This window comes from Plectropomus leopardus, chromosome 9 (genome assembly GCF_008729295.1).
Source record: "Plectropomus leopardus isolate mb chromosome 9, YSFRI_Pleo_2.0, whole genome shotgun sequence".
NCBI classification, from domain to species: domain Eukaryota; kingdom Metazoa; phylum Chordata; class Actinopteri; order Perciformes; family Serranidae; genus Plectropomus; species Plectropomus leopardus.
In genome coordinates, this window is record NC_056471.1 from 29,261,494 (window position 1) to 29,285,583 (window position 24,090).

Sequence of the window (24,090 nt, forward strand, 5' to 3'; positions counted from 1 at the left end):
ACCTGGTGGAAGATGCAGATTTACTGTGAGAGACGGAAGAACATTTGTTGATGTCTTCAAGCAGAACATTGGAAGCTACCAGCTTATTAAGTTGCTTTCAATAATTCAGTCAATAAATTCATGTCGTCATTTAAGGGGAGATACTTCAGATGGGAAGGGTAATAGATTCTTGATTAATAGATATCGCCATGAATTTAACCATTTGACACTTAGTAATGTAATGTATGTTAGACAGTTAGTTTTCTTATTTTTTTTTCACACTTTAAAATCTGAGCAAATCAGCTTTTCTTTCAAAAACATGTGAAGAAGGCAAGGAGCAAGAAATGCTGCACAAAAAAACAGGAAAGAAGTAGATTTNTTAATTATGCAAACTATATATATATATATATAGTTTGCATAATTAACCCTTTGAAACCTGGAGTGACATAACTTTCATTGTGCTGCTCTCAGATGCTTTTCACAAGTATTTAAACCTTTGAACCTCAAGAGAAATGGCGTCATTTCTTTCAAAAACATGTGAAGAAGGCAATGAGCAAGAAATTCTGCACAAAATAACAAGAAAGTATTAGATTTAGAAATAATTTTTAGAAAGCTAGGGACTGTGACAAAACAAAGGACAAAAAAATAGAGAAAAACTTATCACAAGAACCTATTTAAAATTATGTTAAAATTATCAGTCCTTTGTTTTTACTATTTTTCAGGTAAATTTCTTGTACTTTTTACTTATTTCTTGCTAATTTTTTGGTAGTTAGTATTAGTATTCTCCTGTTGCTCATTGCCTTCTTCACATGTTTTTGAAAGAAAAGCTGATTTGCTCAGATTTTAAAGTGTGAAAAAAAAATAAGAAAACTAACTGTCTAACATACATTACATTACTAAGTGTCAAATGGTTAAATTCATGGCGATATCTATTAATCAAGAATCTATTACCCTTCCCATCTGAAGTATCTCCCCTTAAATGACGACATGAATTTATTGACTGAATTATTGAAAGCAACTTAATAAGCTGGTAGCTTCCAATGTTCTGCTTGAAGACATCAACAAATGTTCTTCCGTCTCTCACAGTAAATCTGCATCTTCCACCAGGTTCCTAACAGCCTTATTAGCTACGGTGAGCCGCAAACGCTTCTTTTCCCTCCAAACAGGAGAAGTGTGTTTTCTCCCTGCCTTTCTGCAAGTACCTCACTTACACACTCCACCAATGTGCATGTGCAAACTCAATTCCTGCGTGCAAATCAGCGTTTCCGTTGCCTGGACAGTCATGAAAATGAAAGGCGCGAGACGGTCGGTGGGATTTTTCCACTCAAAACGGGATTCAGACAAGATGTGTGAGAAGTCGCATTCTGATGTGTTTCTGAGAGTGTCAGGAGAGCCACTGCCAGGAGAATGCGACACAGCAGGGCTGACAGCTCCATCATAAAGCTCCCCAGCCAGTCGTCAATCACTCAGCAAGGCTCCCGTCGGCCATGGCGCTCTAGAAGATGAGCAGGCGTGCAGAGGCGCACACACATACCACGAGAGAGCAAAGAACACACAAACAACATAGCAGGAGACCACTTCACCATCACGCTACTGGGAGATTTCCAACTGAGGCTGGCAGACCTGTTACAACTCTTCAATCAAATTCAACTTGAGGCTGCGACTGAAAAACATGGCGGTCATAACCGTTGCATTGTGAGAACTGACCAGGTAACCGTGAACAACGCACGCTCGAAGTAACACGCGTGATGCCGTGCTCTCTGCATCACACATATAGAAACACTCAGTCACACACCGCCCTGACGTACTCTACACACACACACACACAGACGTTCACAGACACACGCACCATGACAAATATGCTCTCACCATGATGAAAGCCTCCTCTCTCAGTTGTGATTACTCTCTCACCTTCGCTTCATGCCGCCGAGGGACATGTGGGAGTAATCCAGCTCAGGAAACAGTTTTATCCAAAGCCTGAATCCAATGCATTACATGTTCATCACATAGCCGGTGAAAAAGTACTTTTCAAGGGTAAAACAAAAGTAAAAACTATTGGAGCTGTCCTTAAAAAGATCTGACACAGAAATTAAGAAGCATAATGGATCTCCAGGAACTGTCACTATACTGTGTTTGCACGCTCCTTTTTTATTTTTACTTCGAAGGAGATGTCATCTTCTGAGTGCAACCACTACCTCCGCCAAGGCATTTGTGGTTGGACTTGTCTGTTTGTCTGGTTATCAGCAGGATTATGGGAGAACTTCAGTCCCAAATTTTCACAAAATTTGGTGAAAATTTGCCCCGATTGCTCCGAATCAGGGGCAGATACACAAAACTACCTTTCACTTTCATTAACACTGTGTGATAGAGCATTTGGTATTTTTACTGTTGATCAATATGCCAATCATTTAGTTTATGAGATGGCAAATAGTGGGTAAAAACCACATACAATTTGTCCAAAGTCGCAGTTATGTCTTTCGAACTCGGAGGCTGAAATTTCTGAGTTCCTAGTTCACTAACCTTGACCTCAAAATCCAACCGTAGTGACAGCTGTGATAGTCAACTGTTTATAAGCACTTGTCTTTTTTGTGTGTCATTAAAACAGTTGTGCACAAAATCCATTCAACTTCTATCTGTAGAAAAGTTGCAAAAAAACATGTAATGCATTCTCATCAACAAGTATTGCTCACAATGGCTAAACTTGCTAAAACTAGTAATGCTAGCAACATTTTGGTTTTCTAACTTGTACTGACAAAGGATCAACTTAAGTGTGATTTCATTCCCAGTGCCTGTCTCTGACTTCCAAGATAAACAGCACGCAGCATCTAAAATGTCTTTTTGTTTTGTTTGAGAGTCTTAATCCTCAAGATATTTCATTTACTGTCATATGAAGAAAAACAGCATGTGGTCACATTTAGGGAGCTTGACCCACAGCATTGAGACATTTTTGCATGAATCAGAAAAGATGAATCAGCTATCAGAATAGTTACAGATTAACTTTCAATTTAATGACTAATCAGCTATTTCGAAATGATCCCACTCGCCCTCCACATAAATCTTTCAAGCTACTACCATCAGGCCGCTGCTATGAAGTCCCCTTGGCAAAGAAAAGCATTTATAAAAACTCCTTCATTCCCACTGCCATAAAGATCTTAAATAAAAGGTAGTGGTTCATATATCTATATAAACATTATGCCACTTTGCACACAGTAGTATACTGTAATATAATTCTGTCTAAATCATTTGTATTAGGTTTTCAGTCAGTGTTTAGGAACACATGCTGTATGTTTATTGTCTGAGTTAGTTTTGCACTGTATGCACTGCATGTACCCACATCTGTGACAGACAATAAAGTTCTCTGAATCTGAGTCTCTAGTATCCGTAAATCACTCCTCTACCAGTTTCTTTGTTGTTTCCCCCTCAAAAAAAAAGTCCCAAAACCAAAGTCAGAAATGGGCTCTCATGCTACACGCAGTCACATGTGAGTAACCCCCTCACTCTCCGGGAAAAACTCCAACACCGAGTCTCCACAACACCAACAACACAACAGTTCAACTACTGCTGAAAGAGACGGTCCAGCTCACAGCAACAATTCTGACTCCAGAGCTGCAGCTGTGCATCCAGGTGAGCTGCACCTCTGGCTACGGCCCTTTCCCACAACAACTATGATATCAAAGGTCCTGAGCGAGGGATCAGCACAGCACATCATGTGCCTGATAAATGCGGCTAACATTGCAGGCTTACATGGTGGAAGTGTCACATTACTTTTTGACTCGGCCTCATGAATACAGACTTATAGCAATGTTTGGTAATAAAAATCTATTAATAACTTACAGGTAGAAAAGCACCTTTCATAAAATAAAATGATGCTGAGTTAATGATTCTTCAATTACTGAGTTTTTAGCCACCCAAAAAAAAGGGCTGCAAAAAAAAAAAATCAATATGAGTTTGCCTTTTTGATGGAAAAGAGAAACCCATTATCTCAAAGTCACCAGACTTCACTGATAAAAACTGTTATTTAACTTTATAAAACATGGGAGTTGCAGCAAAGGATGACATGGGATGACATGCAGCAAAGAGCTGCACACCAGAATCAAACCCGGGCCGCTGCAAAGGGCTCAGCAATGGCACACTCTACCAGGCTAGCTAAAGGTCGCTCCAGAAAATACTATATTTATAATCATATTGCATATTTAAAAATTTGCTACAGAAATATCATATTTATAAGCACTTTTTCCAAGTCTTGTTTACCTTGTTTGTTTTTCTTTAACTTTCTTTTTTTTTGTTTGCTTTGTCTTATTTTTAAATTAATTTTCAGGTAATTTTCTTGTACTTTTTTTTTTATAATTTCTTGCTCATTTTTAGGTTTTTTCTGTCTTTCAATGCTCATTGCCTCCCTCTCATGTTTTGAAAGAAATCAAGCCAATTTGCCCAGACTTCAAAGGGTTAACTTTATATCTTTAAACATTACAGGTATGCCTGAAAATGACACCACAAATAAACAAGTTTGCCAGTTTCACATATCTCCACAAATCAAATCAGCTGCCAGGTGTCTACCCACAGGTGACTGTCGTGAGCGTGGCATTAAGGTGATTCGGTGTCTTGGCTCGACCTCCAGACACATCAGGTCTGAGTCCCTAACCCAAGCTTTCAACCCCCACAACGCAACTGCCAGAGCTTCAACCCCAAAAATATGAGGTGAGAATTCTCCAAGGGGTCTTGACAGATCATTTTCAAACACGGTGAGAGGGCAATAATGAATGACACTGACAAATAACTGTGTATATATTATACTGCATCAGTAATGTTTGTGTAATGTATCATTAATATCTGCAGACAGCAAGAGCTACCTTTTGAAAGACGATGCTGCCGGGCACAAGTAAACACAACATTAGGACCCACATTGTTACATTTTACCCATCAGAAATACTTAGATTTCAAATTATCTTTTCAAAATGAATGCAGCTTCCCAGAGTGGAAAACTAAATTTATTTTTCCAGCAGCAGAAGTGGTTGGCGTGTGTTTGACGATTCAAGCAAGACTTTCATTAATTTAGCCCAAACAACGATTTGTGTTCTGCTAAAGTGGCTGCGAGAGCAGACAAACTTTGCAGCCACAGTACAAATTAGATGCAACTTTATCGATTCCTGTGGGTAAAGCGGGGTCACAGCAACAAAGGGCTATAGATTAAAGAAAAGGAGCCGACAGAGCAGACTGGAGATAACAAATAATCTCAACAAAATGAACATCTTGAAGATAATAGTGTACAACGAGGAAAGCATTACAGTGTGATCATCAACATGAGGCAGACAACACAAACAAGCTGACTGTCAATAGCGCTCGGACAATACCCAAAGTGCATGTGTAAAATCCACGGGGGACATTTTGATGAGTCAGTGTGTGTGTAAATGGGGAAAGTTGGGATTAAAGCCCAAAACTGCTGAATGATCCTCTTCACAAGCTTACAGTACAGAAACCTCTCCGCCTGCTTCACAGGGAAATCAAAAGTTACTCTTAAGTACCTCCAGTCTAAATTTCATCAGCTCCTCTGAATAAAACTCCAATAGTATATATCTTGTCATTCTCGTGTGGCCTCCGAGTGATGGACAGCCCCCTAAATTCAGTTTCTCAGACTGACTCTTTCTGCAGTTTCTTAATTGAGTTTTAGAAATTTCATGACAGGGTGATAAGCTGCTCCTCAGAGACTTCACCCCAACTGTGAAAGTGAAATTCAGTCTGCAGTAAAGAAAAAAAAAAAAAAAAGGTCATCTGAAAGTTTCAGTATCAATTACAACCAAAAGTCATGGGTCTCATGAGATTCGCTCTGTTTCCGTAAACACAATACTTGGTATAATAAGACCTGCAGATCACTGCAATTAACCTTGGAGTAATCTTTTAGAAGAATGATAATGAACTAACTGTCTGTCAAATGTAATGACGATGAGGCTCTTTCTTCATCATTGTGGTTTTATTCACATTCAGCTCATTAGGACCAGAAAACAGGCTCATTCGCACAAACTCAATCCAGCCGCTAAACCTTTGCCCTTTCTGCTCGCTCTCTGTTTCAGCATGCACACAGCAGGCTCACCATGCTGAGGACTCGCTCAAACCAATTAGCAGAAAGTGGAATATAAAACTCTTCAGAGATAATGGGCATCAAGGCTAACGTACAGTAGATGGCTTTAGGGAAGTGATACTTTGGTACCAAAGTGAAGCCAAAATTCTGAAAATGTGACTGTACTCGTTTTCTAATATCATACTCCTACAAGGGATTTTGTCTGCCGTTACATGCCAAAAAAGAAAGAAAGCCTAATAGGAGAACAACAACAGCAACAAAACATGGAAGACAGTGACAAGTGCAGCTGCAGCGACAGCTCAACCCGACGAAAAGAAAAGTGCTTTTCATGAGGCCAGCATATTTTGCTCATTGATTGCAATAGAAGCGCTGCTTACTTTCACTTCATACAAATGCCAGCAGTGTGACGAGGCGCTGCGTGTCTGTTCTGTGCTGAGTGATTCACATTTGGTGTTTTTTTCAGGTCGCCAACAGTCAAAAAATTTTAAACTTTGGAAAAAAGGCTGTGTTCATCACTGTCCCTTCTTATCAAGCCATCCAATCACAGTGGAGGAGGGGTGGGACAAATAGCTCAGCACAAAGACCAACAACAACAACAACACTGGTATCGACTGCTTACTCCTTGGTACTGCGACATGCCTACAGGCCTTCAATCAAACAGCTGTGATTTTGTGGGGCAAACACTGTCAACAAACAAATATTTAAAAGCTATAAAATTGTAATTAACATGTGACAAGTAGGGCTGCAGTTTCTAGTCTGTTTGGCTAATACAATGAAAAAGACACTGGTGTTTGAATGATAACATACATAAAGACAACATCGTTTCTGTTGGGTGACTTTCCAGTTCACTGGTCAAAGTTGAATAATGGTAAACATTTATGAATTCAACAGCGTTTGGGGCTTAAATTAAAGTGAAACTAAATAAATATTTACAGACACTGCCGCTACAGTCCAGGGTCAGGGTTTGTTATTGGTTATTTCTGACTCGTTGTCAATCTTCGGAGAGCAGGTCTTAAAGTGACGTGATCTGCCAGAGGGCAGATGCAAAGGGAGCGGAGGAGCAGAGTGGTGTGCTGCTGCAAACACAACTCTTTTTGTGGAGACAGTGACGAACAATGACTGATAGCCCTCCCTGTGAAGTATTTTGCGAGCTGGCAGCAACACAGTCGAGTGTGCGACAGGGCGAGGAGTGAATGTAGCGATGGCGGAAAGTGAGCCGAACTCCTCTGGGTTTCATGTTGGGCCGATCCGCCATACTTTCTTTACATATCAGGGCTCCACATAAACACCTGCCAGTAGGGATGCATGATAATATCGGCACATCATCTGTATCAGCTGATATTGGTTTTAAAACTACGTGTTCATTTCTGCTGATACAAGAAACCAAAATTTGTTTATTTATTTAATTTTTAATTGACAATGTGAACACGTTCAAAACATCAACCTTAAGTTAAAGTAATTTTGTTATTTTGCACGATTAATGAATATGACAAACACTGAAAAGCGTCTCCATCTGCTGGTGATCCATCACAATAAAAGTATGAATAATTTCAACTACAGAAAAGACTTAAGGATCACTAAAATTAGTTGGGGAAAAAAAGTGCGTATTTCAAAATCGGTATCAGCAAAATGAGTCATTATGTATCAGCATTTCAAATATCACAAAAAAGAATCCAATATCATGCATCCCTGGTTGTCCGAATGACATTGACAACCATCTTGGTCTTTGGTGGCCATCAGTGGCAAACACATTTTAACATACAGTATAACAATACAGACAGCAAACATTAAAATGTGCACCCTAAAATATATACATACATATAATTTTTGTATAAGTGATATTTAAATATTACGGTTACAGTCAGAACTTCAACCAGACACCTCTGTGTGTGCATTAGTGCGTTTACTCACGTGTGCACAGGCATTTGTTTAAATAAAGACAAAGAAAATTAAGTTGTTTGACTGTGGGGTGAAACGTTTGACTGACTGGCATTAGACATTCACATATTTTCACATTTTCATCATTAAGGTGATATACTAGACTACTGCATATTGTCTGAATTGCTCAAAATATACAGTGACTCAAAAATGGCAACCATATTTTCAGTTTCTGCAACTTAAAAGCTGATGCCTGTTTGCCAGCCCGAAAACCACTGTTGTAGTTAGCACTGAGCCGTGTGTTAGTTCAGTAAGTTGTGGCCTGTTAGTAGCTGGTACAGACAAAAATCTTAGCAGCATATAATCCCAAACTAACAACAAGTTATTTTAGCAGTACTGCCTGTGCCAAAACACTACAGTGACCTTCACAATACTTCAGTACCCCTAAATGTAAGTACAGAACGCAGTAAAATGTCACTCCAAGTCTGTCTTGCTACATTTCAAGTTAAACATTTACAAGTTATAGCAGTTGAATTGGTTTGTAGGATATTTAGCATTTGTAGAAGTTAAAAAAGATGCCACAACAGCACGACTGCTTCCTGAGAGCAGAATGGCATCACAGTTTACCAATTTTTTTGTAGTGTCTCCATTAATAAGAAGAGCCATCCACAGCTTTTAGAAGAGACTCTCTGTTTTGAAGTACTGCTGGGGAGGGACTCTTTTGGGGAGGACCTTTGTGTCCTAGGAATAAATACTTAGAGTAACAACCCAATTTATTCTCCCAAAAGTGGATTTTCACTTTTCTACTGGCTCTAATTTGTTGTATTCGGATTTGTGAACACACAGTGTCAGAAGCGTTTCCCTGGTAAAGTGTACTGATGCACAGGAGTGATGTGGTGAACAAGACCAGAATCAACATCCGCTATTAATTTGGAACAAACAGAAGCAGAACTACGAACAGAGCCTGAGCCGTCTGACAAAGAAAAGTGTAATAATTCACACTTTTTCCAACAGAAAAATTCAAGGGGAAAGATGTCCCAGTTATCATCGCTCTGTTTGACTTAAAGATTTGAAGATTTTGCCCAAAGATGAGAGATGTTTGAACAAATACCTTCGACCAATGACAAGAGACTTTGATAATCACTTTGCCAACACAACAAGAATCAGTAAATCTTTACACCGAGAGCAAATCTATCCGTCTTTATGTTGAGCTACACTCTAAAGCTCCCATCTGCCAGCCTTATAGTGGCTGATAGATTCTAAAATACAACACTTAACTCAAGAAAGACATGACTTGTGTCAATGTGTTTTTAAATTCAACGTTCACAGTGTTAATAATTAAAAGGAAGAAAAATGTCTTTGGGGAAATCAGAAATGTTCCTTGTCGTCTCAGCCGGCTGGAGGGGCGTCTGTGTCGTGTTTGACTGACAGCAGGTAGTCTGTCAGAGTGTCTCACCGCTGGGAACGAGAGACAAAGTAAACTAACTTGTTCAGACTTGTTGGTGGTACTGAAGATTAAGAACTTCACAGCATCTGACCGGGCTGAAGTGACGTTTTCAGGTACGCTTACATGGCGTTTAATGTGCTGCAGCTAAACAGCTCATTAGTTATCTAGCCTGCAAACTAAAGTTAGCAATACAAGTTTCACTGCTGAAAGTTCGTTTAACAAGCTAAGGTGAAGGACAAAACTTGTGTTCATGCTTGTAAGTCAGATAATAAAGTGACTTTAGCAGGAAAGCTAATGCGGGTTGTTGTTCAGAGTCTGTGGCTCTGGTGTTGTGAAGCTGCTGTCTGGCTCAGTGTGACCATCTGCTGTGCCTATTACAAAACGCTAACGTTACTGCTTTGTGTAAGATTTGATTGGCTGTATTTCAATAAAGTCTTTATCTATGTAGACAGATGTCCAACAATGTTCTGGTAAATTAATGAAAAAAATGGGGATGGCATCATGAAACTAATTCTCACTTTTGGTTTCTCTTTTTTTCTCAAAGGAGAACAGAGGGCAAGTGATTTAGGAGGTGTATGTATGCTGTTGCAGATAAAAAATGCATTGAATTTCAGTAATACTCGTGGAGAGAGACTTGAGGCCCGACAGCAGGAATCAAATTATTTGAATGATCCAAGGGTAACACTGTCAGATGAGGAATGGGACATAGCTCTTCATAGGGTCCATTCAATTCAAGACATACCTTAATACAGTTGAAAGTGTTACATTGTCTACACTTTTCCACAGCTTAACTTGCAGGTATATTCCCAAACATAAGCCCGGTATGTGACAGGTGTAAACAGACCCCAGCGACTATCCACCATATGTTATCATCCTGCTTACAATGTGCCTCTTTCTGGTTGTCCTCTTTTCAAACTATTTCCAAGGCTTACAGCTGTAATATCATGCTTTCTTCTACAATTACCATTTTTGGTACACTCCTAATTCTGGATAATATCAATCTCCCTGCTCACGTACAGAAGGTCATTACCTTTTCCTCCTGTTAGCTGGATGCTTAATTCTATTTAAACGGAAGGATGTAAGCTCTCACAACACACGGCTAACGGATCAAAGATATAACGCAGAACATTGAGCTTTAAAAAATCAGATGCAAGATTAAGCTACAAGAAGAGATTTTACAAACCTAGGACCCATCAAAGAGCAACTAAACCCCACTTTTAGCTTGACTGCCTCTTCCCTGGAATGTGAAAAAAAAATCAAAAACAAACGTGCAAGACTGGGAGGGGGCTAGGACACGCCTAGTCACCCAATCATGCCACCTCTCGATCCACAGCACCTCCCTGCCCCCAGCACAAACACACATGCACGCACTCGCGTGCACACACACACACACACAAAAACACAGTAGTCGGCTGGTAATGAAAGAAGGCTCCTCCTACAAGGAGCAGCCAGTAATTAATTTTAGCTGCAATAGCCGTCTCTATGCATATTAATAACACAACATGTAAAATTATATTACTTAACACGTATTGAGTTGGACCAGAATCTATCAACAATTGGGGGATTTAGTAAACTATATGAGTAGTCTAACTGGCCTAGAGCTTTGAACTCATACCTCTGCAGATGGTGTGTCCTATATATACTTAAATATTTTATGATGCATGTGTTTTGTTTGTTTGTTTCTTTTGTGACCTCTGTTTCTCTTTGTTTTCCTCTCATTTATCTCTATTGTTTTTACATATTTGTATCATGAGATATAGCTCATGTAAATGTCTTGTCTGATACACTGGAAAAATTATAAATAAAGTACTGAGAAAGACAGATAAAATTTTAAGCTAAAAAGTGTGTTCTGTCTTTGTGGCAGCCACTTACCATTAACTTGAAGAGTGTGGGTCTGGAAAAGTTTCTCGTAGCCATCAGCATGACAGGTGTAGTTGCCCATGTGGGTCGTCATCACCTTGGTGATGTACAGTGAGCCATCATCCCCAAAGTCCTAACAGAGAGAGAAAGACAAAAAAAGGTGGTAACGACTGACAGAGAGAATTCATGGTTTTGATCCAACAGTGCAGAAGTGATGTCTGAAGGCAACTGAGGCTGAAAATGAACAGTTTCAATGTGAATGCAACAAGCCTGCAGAGTGCAGATGAGATGACAAACATGTTTCATAGCATAGAAATTAAAAATATTTCATCTGTCCATAATGGCACATTGTAGCGCAATGTCCATCAATCTCAGTCAAAAGTTGAAGCCATTTGGTGCCACAGAAAACAAATGAGGAAAATAACTGTTAAAATTCACAGTTAAGAAAAATTGTTTTCTGGTACATGTCATTTTTCCCATCAGAGGAAAGTGATCTGATGGAAAAGGGACTGAGGCTATAATTGATTAGCATAGAAATTACACAGTGTTAGCTGCTGTGTAAACAGAAACAGTGAAATATGGTGCTGGGGACACACGTTCAATCAAATTAACTTGTGCTGCTCATTTCAAATGTCATTGTCCTTGAAAAGGCCACAATATTGGTTGTTGCACGTCCAACAACAACACAAAACATGCTGCACTTTACTTTTCATGTGGCAGATTCAAAAACTAAACAAAAGATGTAATTAAATCAAAAGCTGTCCATGATGTGAACTCATGTAGCGCCAACTCAAACATGATCAATTCATGCTGTGTTGTGATTGTTGAGGCAGTGAATACAAAGAAAATGGTGCTGGACAAGAAAGAGAGCAAACTGAAGAGTAAGTTATTCAGCTGTGGCACAGACTGAAGCCCCCAAAGCTAATGAGCCCACTGCTGGTGTGCCGGTGTGATGAATCCATCTGGCAAAGAGCGAATATGTGCCACCTTTATAAGATCACACTGCAGTAAAAAAGCCATCTTGGCAAGTCATTAAAATGACTTTTTGTATTATATAGGGTAATATGCTGGCATATGCCACCTTTTTGCCGGTACCACATGTAGTTGTCCATCTGATGAAAATATCAATAGCAAAATGTCCGATGGGAAACATACCAAATAAATAAATACATTAATTAATGGCATATTAACTAGCCCAATATTGTGTCACCTATAAGATATTTCGCCAGGATAACTTAAATATAATCTTATATTATGCAAAACAGATTTTTTTTAGATAAAGATGATTTTTTAGCACTTTTTGCCTTTACGGAATATCTTTGTAAAACCAACCCTTAAAAATAATGAATAAAAAACCCATGAGATGGAAGAACAGCCAAAGCTTATGCTGGCATAACGTGGGTCCAAATAAATAAAGGCTGCTTGTTATTATGGAGTTCTTTATTGCCTTTTAAATATAGGCTGTTATATTGCTATTTAATACATATGCCTGATAGTTGTTTATATGGCCTGGATGATTAAATATTAAAAGCCATATGGCTGTGAAAAAAAAATATGGTGGAACAGTATACTGACGTGGACCCACTCTCTATTTAACTAAAAACATCTCATTTAAAGATAACAAAAACATGATGATTCTTATTTTCACTAAATGTATTCAAATTCATTTACACTAAAGAATAAGCACTTCATATATTATATTTATATGAGGTCCGGTGTCTAAATCTTAGACACCGGACCTTTAAAGGTATCGAGTCCTGACAGCCAGGCGGCTGTGGCACAGGTGTTAGAGCAGGTATCACACTAGTTGAAAGTTTAGCGGTTTGATCCCCGGCTCCTCTTGTCTTCATGTTTAAGTATCTTTGTGCAAGATACCAAACCTCAAATTGCTCCTGACGGCTAATCCATCGGTTTGGATGAGTAAATGTTTGAATGTAGCAGCTGATCACCATGTACGGTAGCCTCAGCCACCACTGTATGAATGTGTGCGTGAATGGGTGAATGTGTAAGTAAGTAGCGTAAAAGAGCTTTGAGTGGTTGAATGACTCGAAAAGTGTTCTACAAGTGCCAACCCATGTACCATTTACCCAGCCCCAGTGATCGATGTATGCTATCACTGGGGAGTTACTCTTAAAAGGTTACTCTTACACTCTTACACGTCTTTTTCTTCCAATTTATCAAATAATTGTTTTACTCCTACATCAGCCCTGGTATAACAATCAGTCTTATTTTATGTAAGAATTAATTTTCCATCATTTTCAAAACACATAAAATTATATTAGAAATAGAAATCATCTCTGAAGTTCAAATTTGTTCACTAATTTGAGGAAATACTCAAATCTATATCAAATTATATAACGGCAGCCGTGTTAGCACATTAACTAAATCGAGTGATTAGAACTAATGAACAAAAGAACCGCCTGTTCACAATAATAGGTTTTCACCACTTTCCGATGCACAGCAGCTTTTCAGAAATGAAGAAGCTCCAGCACTCAGCCTTCATTAGAGTCGTCTTCAGTGCCCACTAAGTTGATGAAGGCCAAGTGCCAAAACGTGTTCACTCCTGATTGCTGCCGTGCATTAAAAAAACATTCAGATTTCTTCAGCGGTGTGAACTTTTGCTCTTAAGAATGTCCGTGAGTGTGACCCCGTGTTCCTCGCTGCTTACAACTGAATGTAGCACTCATTTATTAAAAAACAGAGTCAGCCTTAATTACCTCGCCTCTTTCAGAAGAGGTCATAACAAGAAAAAACGTCTTTTCTTATTAAATAGCTTTTAACATTTTTAACACATCTCCGCTGGCTGTTTACATCTTGGCATTCTGCTTCTCCTTAAATGTCTACAGACAAGCGAGGAGAGTCAGCCGTCGTGTTTACAGGCACACAGTGTGTTTATCAGTTCGTCCCGGTGTGCTCCGATCTAACCTACGAGCTCGGTAACGGCTCGAGCTGAGTGAAGCATCAGAGCTCCACAATATGAGGGGAAATCGATGGTGCGTTTTGGCCCCTTGGGCTGAGAGCATATTGTGTCACCTTCTTAAATGAAAAATGAATGGGGGGGAGAAATGAAACTCAGAGGGGTGGAACGAGCCGCGGCGCGGGCTGTCGACATGATTCCTCCACCTCACCTCACCACCCTCACCTCAGCTATCAGCAGCACCCAGCACGCAGCTCTCTGCAGACAAAGCAGGCCGCTGTACGACTACTCGGAGGGAAGGGAGACAAGGGCAGGTAGAGGTGGATTTACAAATAGGCCATAGCCCTCAAGAAACTATAATTAATAAAGCTGTCAGTGCCGGTCACCTCTGAAAGGACACTAAAGAGCCACCTCAGTGGACCGCTAACCTCAGCTAGTGACGAGGCATTTCAGAAAACCAACTCCGAGGAAGTTTCACGCCTTAAGAAACTTTGTGAAAGGAAAGCAATAAGTTGAGCGAAAATACCCCAGGTGTGAGAGAAATGTGTTTCCCCAGAATGAAAGTATACTGAAATTAAACAGCCAGTTCACTCAAATAACAGAAGTCACATTTTTCTCACTTGTTGATAAAAATGTATGACAGGAAACTAGGTGTGTGGTCACTCCCACGCGAAGCTCGGCATGTCAGGTCGAAAATCGTGTAAGCAAGTCAGTGTGGACTTGAGGTACAGCAGTAAATCTGGCTGAGCTGGAGAGTTGTTATTCGATCATATTGTCACTGATATATACATATTTGCAGCCACGAAAAAATCACCTAAAAATATGTAGCCTGTATTCTGTAAAGGTTCACATTGCCGCACGCTCTCACCACAGATCACACTTGCTGGCTCTGTGGGACTGACCGAAGGCTGAACACCACTGCTGCCCAGCTCCATTTATCTGAAAATTTATTTATTTATTTATTTTAACACTACGCTGGTTTCCACTACAGATTTGTGCAAAACTTAAGCAACGTTTTCAAAAAGTTCAATAAAACACAACTGCGAGGTGACTGTGTTTTCATTGGGTGATGTTATGAGATAGTATTCGAAGACGCATGATGATGGATAATCAAACAGTAAATATATTTCAGTTGTGCTTCTAATGACAATCCAAAAATAAAAAAAAAACTATTTGTGGAGGCAGATGTTTTAATTGTGGCAGGCTACCATAAATAAATTAATATTTGGGATAACCTTGGCTTAACTTGATGAACCAACTCCTAATATTCGCAAAACAGTGGATGAGAAGCATATATATTTGTTTTCTTTTAATTATTCCCTGAAAATTACCCTAAAATTTGCACCACATTTGGATGGAAACCCGACTACTAATGCTTCAGTGTTGCGTGCCAATGTTTTTAGATTTCGGCTGCTATCATTTCTGCCTCCACCTCGATATAATGGAGCTAAATGTTATTTTACTTATGGTGCTCTCAGCTTTGAAAAATGACATTTAAAAAGAGATTCAGCAGCATGTGTTTTCTGAGAAACACTGTTCCCCATTACTCTGTATGCATCATCCACAGCCCTCACTGTCAACAGTTTCCACTGGAGCTACTTTTTACCAGAGAAACACTCCCAACAAAACTTAATGATGGTGTTCAATTACTCAGAGTAATGGGGACACTTTCTGGAAAGAGATGTTTCTGTTGGATTTATTTTTTCAATGTTGTGAGCATCACAAACAAAATTCTGTTTACATAAATGAGCCACGCTATTGCACGGGGTGAAATGTTCCTTCATCACTATGAGTGCATTTATTTTGCCCAGCTGTTTAGTGAATTATTTTGCCTTTTACTTTTAATTAAGTATAATTTGTCACCTACATTTGGAGATTTTGATCTTTACTGTGTTTAAATTGCTTGAAGCTGAGAGCCACAGGCAGGCTGGGAAGGTCAGAGCATTGAGCGATGGACAAACGGATTATTTGTTTTGGATGAAAATGATGCATTTGCTGTAGAATTCGTTTGCAGGAAGAAAAAAACATTCAACTTATTTGATGTCCTTAACCTGTGCATTTCTCACAGCATCATGCTGATGTCTGTTGTAGGCACCTCAGTAGCTTTGTGGGCTTTTTGTGAATGCAAGAAAAAAATAATAGAGTGAGGTGATGTCAGTCTGTTGAGACAACAATCAAAAACAGCCTACCTGGGACGGGATCTGTTGGAGTAAAAGAGAGGTCAAACATTAACACGTTGAGTTCAATAAAAGCATTAAGGCATAACAGATTTAACAGCATCATCACATTACAGACAACAGGTACAGCTACAAGCACACTATTATTGCAGAAATGACAATATTGTGAACTTAATGTAGGTCATTTAAACAGCTGTTTAAATATTTAAAATGAGGCTGTTTTCTGCATTTAACATTTTCCAATTAAGACGTGGGATACGCCAATATCATTCAGGTTTTAATAGCATTATTTGAATATTTATACAGCCAATTTGGAATATTCATCTCATTTAGGGTTTTCTGTTTGCGACACACGGCCTCTCATCTGTTTACGGTCGGCTCTTGTGCGTTGTCATGGTTACATTGCACACAAACCAACTCGCCAGTTGGCAGCCTGGGGTAGCAAAAAAAACCAAAAAAAAAACACATTTCACCTATTTTTAAACATTATTAAACATTATGAAAGACTTGGATATCAACATGTTTTTGGAAATGCGAAAATGTCACTACACCAACCTTGTCAACAAGGTGAAAGAAGGAAAGAGGGAGTCCAACAAGTCCACTAACAGTAAAAATCTAATTTTGATGCAAGATCACAAAATGCTCCATCTGTTAAGAATTTTTCCATATTTAGATGTAAAAAACGGCATGTTACGGCACATTAATTGGACCATTCACCACTTCATGTAAACTGAAATATTAGTGGAATAATTCTGTGAATGAACCATGTAAACAGTATAGGAGGAATATATTGTCTTTTTTCAGAATAAGGCCAAAAACTGGACTATTCTGTCAATGTAGACATTCTCAATGTACAGTATCTACCTTAGTGTAGATCTAATGTGAAGATACTATATATGTAGTGCAGATGAGTACATGAGTGTGTGATTCTGGGCTCCCAGACCACATGATTGATTCAACCAAACACCTTCTTGATAGAAGCTGGAGATATGAAAAACAGGCCACTGAGATTCAGTAGGATTCATGCGTTATCTGCCTCATAATGTTGCACAGCTTCACACATTCATCCACGACACGAAGGATACAAATAGAACAGCATCACACAAGGTGCTGCACACTGATCAGAACCAAACATAAATATTGTAAATATCACATACATTTAACGTTACATATGGTACATCTCCATGATGCAGAGATAATGTGAAACCCACGTGAAAAAGGCACCAAAGCAATATGGGAGATAAAAACACAACCTCCAAAGGACAAGATAAGAAAGATTCAGCTCCGATTGTACAGCTTCCTGTGTTATATCTATTCCTGATGAAGTTCCACGCTTCATAACATGTTTTCTATTTTTAATAATGCCACTGATGACTCGTCCACGTAGGACACTTTACCGCAGAAAGTAGCTGCTTTAACAAACTTCATAATCTTTCTGCAAAGCACACTTTGACATTGTTGGATTTTCAAACTTTTAAAGAATTACAAAATATCAAATACAGTTTTCATCTTCTGAGCTATTTCCGGGACCACAGAATCGGCATCTCCAAACGCACACATGAATGTACACACGCACACACACACATGCACACACAGGCATGCACACAACACGACTGTGTCTCTGGCTCGTCCACTCAGGGAGGATTGAAATACTGACAGCCTTGGATGATGATGCAATAGCCAGCAACTGTCAACTTCATGGAATTACAGTAAGCTGCTTTGTCAAAATTTAGAGAGGCTCTATTGAACTCCGGGATACAAGCGCACCACTGGGATTAATGTGCGATTCACTAAGTCTGAATGTCGACAAAATTTCAAAAATAACCACATTTGAAACTGGGAAGGACTGCAAGATTAGACTGCATAAACCTCCCATGTGTACTCACAGGAATATGACTCTAATTAAGGTTGGCAGTGGATGCTCACAAATATTAACAGCCTGCAATTATACAGAAATTGTCTGCGAGGCAATTTAGAATTAGTCTGCGGATGCCAGGTGCAGACGAAATCCATTCTCCTCTCTGGAAGGGACAACAATGATTGACTGGAAGTCTGAGAGCCAAAAATAAATCTGGATTAAGCCGGCGTTGGTGTGCAGCTAATGTTCCATTGGTACTTTCTCGTGGTGCTGCGTGGTTTGCACACAGTTTTCTGATGAGCCACGAGAGACTCACGCTGATTCACTTGCTGCTTGTGTTCGGTGTTCTGGAGGTAATCTGTGCACTAGAGGTTGTAAACTTAGGCTTTGCTAGACACTAACAAAAAAATTAAATCTGACAATCACAGACCTCCAGGGTCAAAGTACAGCGAGTTCTCTCAGTCTGAGGAGACGGATTGGTCTCTGTAGTAGTTTAACGCAGTCTCACTTCATGAAGCTGCACTGGCATCAACCCAGCATGCTGCACGTACCGCAGAGACAGAGGACGGGTGATTTTATGCAACAACATTAAATACAGGCAACATAAAGATCCTGTGGGTACCAAAGTGGTTCAGGGTTAATTAAAATGCAAAGTGTTAGTTGCATCCTTCTTTCTGTTCTGTTCTATCTATGATGTATAACGCAAGCTATCAGCTCTGTGGACTGAAATCAAGTTTTGTTTTGTTTTTTCGCAAGTATGATGACTGCAAACCACAAAAGGCCAAGCTTTGATTGATTATCAACACAGCCTGTTCTCCCCCCCACTGTCTCAATACAGGAGGGGAAAATGAAGCCTATATGACTCCACAGTGAAAAGATGAAAAAAAAGAAGACATTTATAAAAAGTGTTGATGCGACATAATAGAAATGCAACACAATATTAAAGAATAATTAGTCATTTAAGGTCTTTGATCTATATGTTGTCATAAGGGCTGGAACAAAAGAGTCCATAGTAATGATATTATCGTGATTTCTATGGAAATTTTAAATTAACAATAGTCCTATCAGCCAAATTCATCTTTTTGTTCATGTTTTTGTTTCATCGTTTTGTTAATTGTGCATTTTCATCTTTTTTTTTTTTTTAAATGAATTACACTCAAAATACGAATGAAGGGAGATGGGGAGAATCTGTAACCAGATATCAGACACTTACATTTAATGCTTTTTGAGAGTTTTTAAAGATGATTTTCAACTAAAATTAAAACTGACTTTTGGAAAATACATAGTCTTCTTATTTAGGCAATGCAGGTAAATAAAAAGATAAATATACATTATATATGAAGTCCTGTCCAGAGGTAGGTTTTATGTAGAGTTATGGTTATGAGAGTAAGTTATTCTACATTTTGCCAACAGGTGAGTGCAAGTATAAAATAACAAGACAGTATTAGGTTCAGTTGTTTAAAGATCTGTAAAATTATAAATGTGGACTTTCACATGGAAGAGCTTGACTCATTTTGCCAAAAAAACTGAAGAAATAATTCAGTTCCAATAATATGCTGGTGGCAATTAAGACCTCATAAATTCAAATGTCTGTGTAATGTCAGTGTATAAGATTTAGCAATGGGCCCAGTGAACTGAAACTAGTAAAACACTAATTAAAGAATATTCATATTTAAAAAATGTTTGTGAGGCACTCTCATTGCAAAGGGGCTCACAATACAGCGGTCGACACGAAAACATGAATGGTTTGTCTGCTCTGCGCTACTGTAGGAACACGGAGGTGCAACATTGCAATGTCCGTGGACATTACCTAAGTAGATATAAACGGCACCTTTAAAGGTTATGAAAACAAAACACGTCTTATTTAATGGTTTTTAATTATACACTAAAGAAAACATAATTTATTTATTATATTAAATCCTACACACTGGACTTTAAAGACATTTTAAGGACCTGCAACTGTACATAAACGTGCAGAAATAGTAATCACACTTAATGGATAGTAAAAAGGCAACCAGATGGCGGGGGGGGGGGCAGTGTGAATGGAAAGAAACTGAAATTCTTTTAGTGATGCTAGAGTATTTACATGATGTTATCATTTGTGTTTTATTAACATGATATCAAAACGTAATTCTTACCATCAATACCAGTATACTGCAAAACCTTTATTCAATACACCTGTGCGCGATCTGATATAAATCACTGGGAAACTGGAAACGGGGTGTGTGTGTGTGTGTGTGTGTGTGTGTGTGAGTGTTTGTGAAGCTCAGACAAAGACCACCCTCGGTCGAGACACTGAACTCTGCGATGTGTCTTCAGGCAAAATGAGGAGATGAAACAGAAGCTACTTCTATTGAATCTAAAAATAAAAAAAGAACTAAAACAGTTCTTGGAAAAAAAAATATATGAAAGATAGATCAAAGCTTGCGTTGACCTTACAAGACCTCGCACCTCTCTTTTTTTTACCCCTATAAATCCTCCAAAAGATATTCGGAGTGGTTTTTTTTAAGAAATAATCTGACTTGACATTTCTTTTTTTATTACACGCAGCACTTGCATACATCTTTTCTGGCCTTGCACTGTTAAAAGCAGTCATAATACATTTCAAAAAATGACTGAAAGAGGCAAACCGTGGGAAAGCTGTTGCTCTCATGTGCACAGCCTAAAAATCACTTCATGGCATTGACGCCGCTCTTTATGGGAATCACACATCACCAACAACCAGAAGCTGCGCACTAGTTGAGAGCCAGTTGATGGTGCCAAGGATGACTGGCGACAGCTGGGCGCCTCTTACTCATTTTAAGGGTCATCAACATTTAATGTTACATTAGTGGCTTCACTGGGTCTCCCTTTATCTACTGCGACAGTGTTGACTTAATTATGCACGGCAGTATCACGCTCATCTTGGTCAGCCCTGATACACAGAGAGGGAAAGGCTGAGGAGGAGGTCTGCCTTTGCTGTACCTCGCCACATAAGTATCCCTGCTCCTTTTGATGTGGATGAAAGTGACACAGAGGGCTGTCTGAGGCCGTGCATAACACACACACACTCACATGGACACACACCAACGCATGAGCACATACAGTCTTTCGCCGAGTTGTAAAAGTAGGTCCTTTCTCTAGGGCTGAACCCCTTCGGTATCCCCCTTCATCTCCTTTCTTTGTCTGAAATCCCTGTCCCTCCCAGCAGTCTCTAAACACAGACACCAAGAACACAAACTGACATCCTGGATTACTGTCAGACCTACAACACAAAGCCAGCGCCAACAGTCAAATAAAATGTGCTGACAATCTGAGCCACTGCCAAAAAATATAAAGTTGAAATATGATGAGAAAGAAATATAGGATGGAATTATCTCAAATTCACAGCTCCTGCTCTGCAACGGTCGTTAAGAACTGATGATGCATCACGACGTGAAAACACAATAATTAGAAGTGAGCACTGAGTGTGTTAGATTCATTCAACTATAAAACCCATTATCTGGTATCTACCTATCACTGATGACATTTACATGCTCAAAATATTCCGTTTTTAGCCCTTATTCTTAAAAAAGACAATATTCCGACTCATGGGTCGTCATATTTCAAATCTACTTGACGTATCACAGCTTGTTCCTCGTGGGATGTAAAAAATGACCATTTTGTGAACTGTGGCTCATTTTGGTGCTTCAGTTCTCTCCATCTTATATACACGCACACACACACACAAAGAGAGACTCACAAACATGATGCTTCTCACACTCTCCTAAAAACATTCAGACCTAGAGCGATAGTCTTTTGAACTGGCCAAGCGTGTGTTTTTGTATCTGCAGGGCTCCAGACGACACTATTTAGTGACATTTGGAGACCATGGAGCACCACTGCGACTTGCAAATACTATTAATGTATGAACTGGAGAGCTGTTCATGTGTTTCAAGCTCACTGTGAGTAAATTATCTTTTTTAACTGCATTAAAGATTTTAAAAGTTGTTAACAGTTGAACTTTTTGCTAACATCTAACTGTTGACCAAAAGCTTCAAGTTTACAGCATTAACACTTCCAAAAACAATTAAAACAATACTTTATCTAACTTAATTCTAACAGTACTTTCACTTTACCGTAACTGTAATTAGTTTAATGATTTTGTTCTTTAGTAGTGTGCAGTAGTTTAGAGGAGATTTCAAAACACCAAGATATATATTGTTTATTGCAATATGGTCTAAAAATATTGCAATATTATTTTTAATGAGGGGAAAAAAAGTACTCCTTGCCACACAAGTTTATGAAGAAAACATTTCGATCCTGCTTGGATCTTCGTCAGGTCAAATGTTGGCTGATCTTAATTTTAAGTCATATCAGCCATCTCCATTTCTACTATGCTGTTTACGTGGCTAATGAAATAAAAAACCTACCAGTATTCCTGATTGCATGCAGTGCTGCATGGTCTGATTAGCGTGCATTAGCATGGCATTTATCGCATCAAAATATGGAAAACTGGAATTGCTGGAGCTGCCTGTGCCAATTAACTTCTTCACGTCAAAAATGTTATAAAAACTTTTCCCCCGGTGTCGGACTTGTTTGACAGCCTCCCTTTTTCATTCTCTCAACAAATATGTTGAAAAAGTTGGTTGTGATATTTGCACTTACTCCAATACCTGTTGATATACAAGTCTTACATAATGTACAAAAAGTAAATGTGTTTCTCCTTCCAACCAAAGACGTGGGGTTATCTTTTGGCATGCATCTCTATCCCACAGCCCTACAACCACAGAGCCAGCTGTAAACACGCAAGAGGCCGTGTGTTGCAAAATGCAATACAAGAGACTAATATTTGGAAAGCACTTCATACACTGAATCACTGAGACGTCATGCTAACAACAAAATCGGCAAACTTCTTTGTCTCTGTTGTCATTTTTAGACATGACTGTTTACAGATAAACAGTCAAACACGATGATCCAACCGATCTGACATTTCTGCTGTGCTTATTTTATGTACTGTGTTGCTTTTCTGGAACCTTTTTAGAAACCAAATCTGCTGTCTACTGTGTGTGATTGTGTATGAATGTATAAAAACTGAGGAGCAGGTGGCACCTTGTATGGCAGCCTTGGCCACTAGTGTATGAATTCACGTGTAAATGAGTGAATGTGAGTTAAAACGCTTTGAGTGGTCGAACAACTAGAGAAGCGCTATACAAATGCAAGTCCATTTACTGTTGCCCAGCAACAACATCTCAGTGCCAGTCAGTATAACGTTAACTGCTAATTTTGACAAAACTAAAGTTGTTGTTTTCTTTAATATATTCTTTGTTTGCGGGTACAGTAAAATTGTACATGACAGAGGGGTTTTCTGCTGAGAAGTTTTTGTAAACAAACTTTGTAATTTGGTTTGAACATGTCCAAACAATGCTCCCAAATAATACCGAAACATCCTACATGTCTCAATCAAAAAACTTTACGTTCAGAAAATGCCTGATTTTGAATATCCAAAAGGAATAGGTTGTTCACATGACCTGTATAAAATTCAGAATACTGTCGTATTCGTGATAACAGTGTACATGTAAAGGCGGTCAGTGTATTTGTGCCTCTTCTGTCTACCTATTCTACATATCTACCCATATATCTATCTTCAAACTTTAAATCAGAGTAAGTGCTGTAAGGTCTCACATTGATGTCTTCCAGGTTCAAGGAGTTCAGATATTGATGGTTTCTCTTCCACAATATAGGAGGCCTCCGCTCCCCTGTGATGGCACACGTCAACACAGCGCTCTGGCCAACTGTTACCGTGGTGACGCTTACTTTCTGGTCATCTGGAAGGTCGAGCAGGTACACATCTGTTGAAGACAGGAAACAAATTATATAATGTTAGACAGATTGTCTGAAGGAGACTCAATGATTTAAGTTTCGAGAAATTAAACTGCT

General features: G+C 39.0%; 1 protein-coding gene across 1 annotated transcript in view; it reads right to left on the reverse strand.

The window, feature by feature from the left end:
* The window catches only part of fstl5 (follistatin-like 5), a 276,477-nt gene that overhangs the window by 106,629 nt on the left and 145,758 nt on the right, over positions 1 to 24,090 (reverse strand). Inside the window, exons 7-9 of the mRNA XM_042492899.1 lie at positions 23,836 to 24,002; positions 16,347 to 16,358; positions 11,253 to 11,373 (exon numbers count right to left, since the gene is read on the reverse strand). Of these exons, the coding sequence (XP_042348833.1) occupies positions 11,253 to 11,373; positions 16,347 to 16,358; positions 23,836 to 24,002 (300 nt within the window). The remainder of the gene's footprint in view (positions 1 to 11,252; positions 11,374 to 16,346; positions 16,359 to 23,835; positions 24,003 to 24,090) is intronic.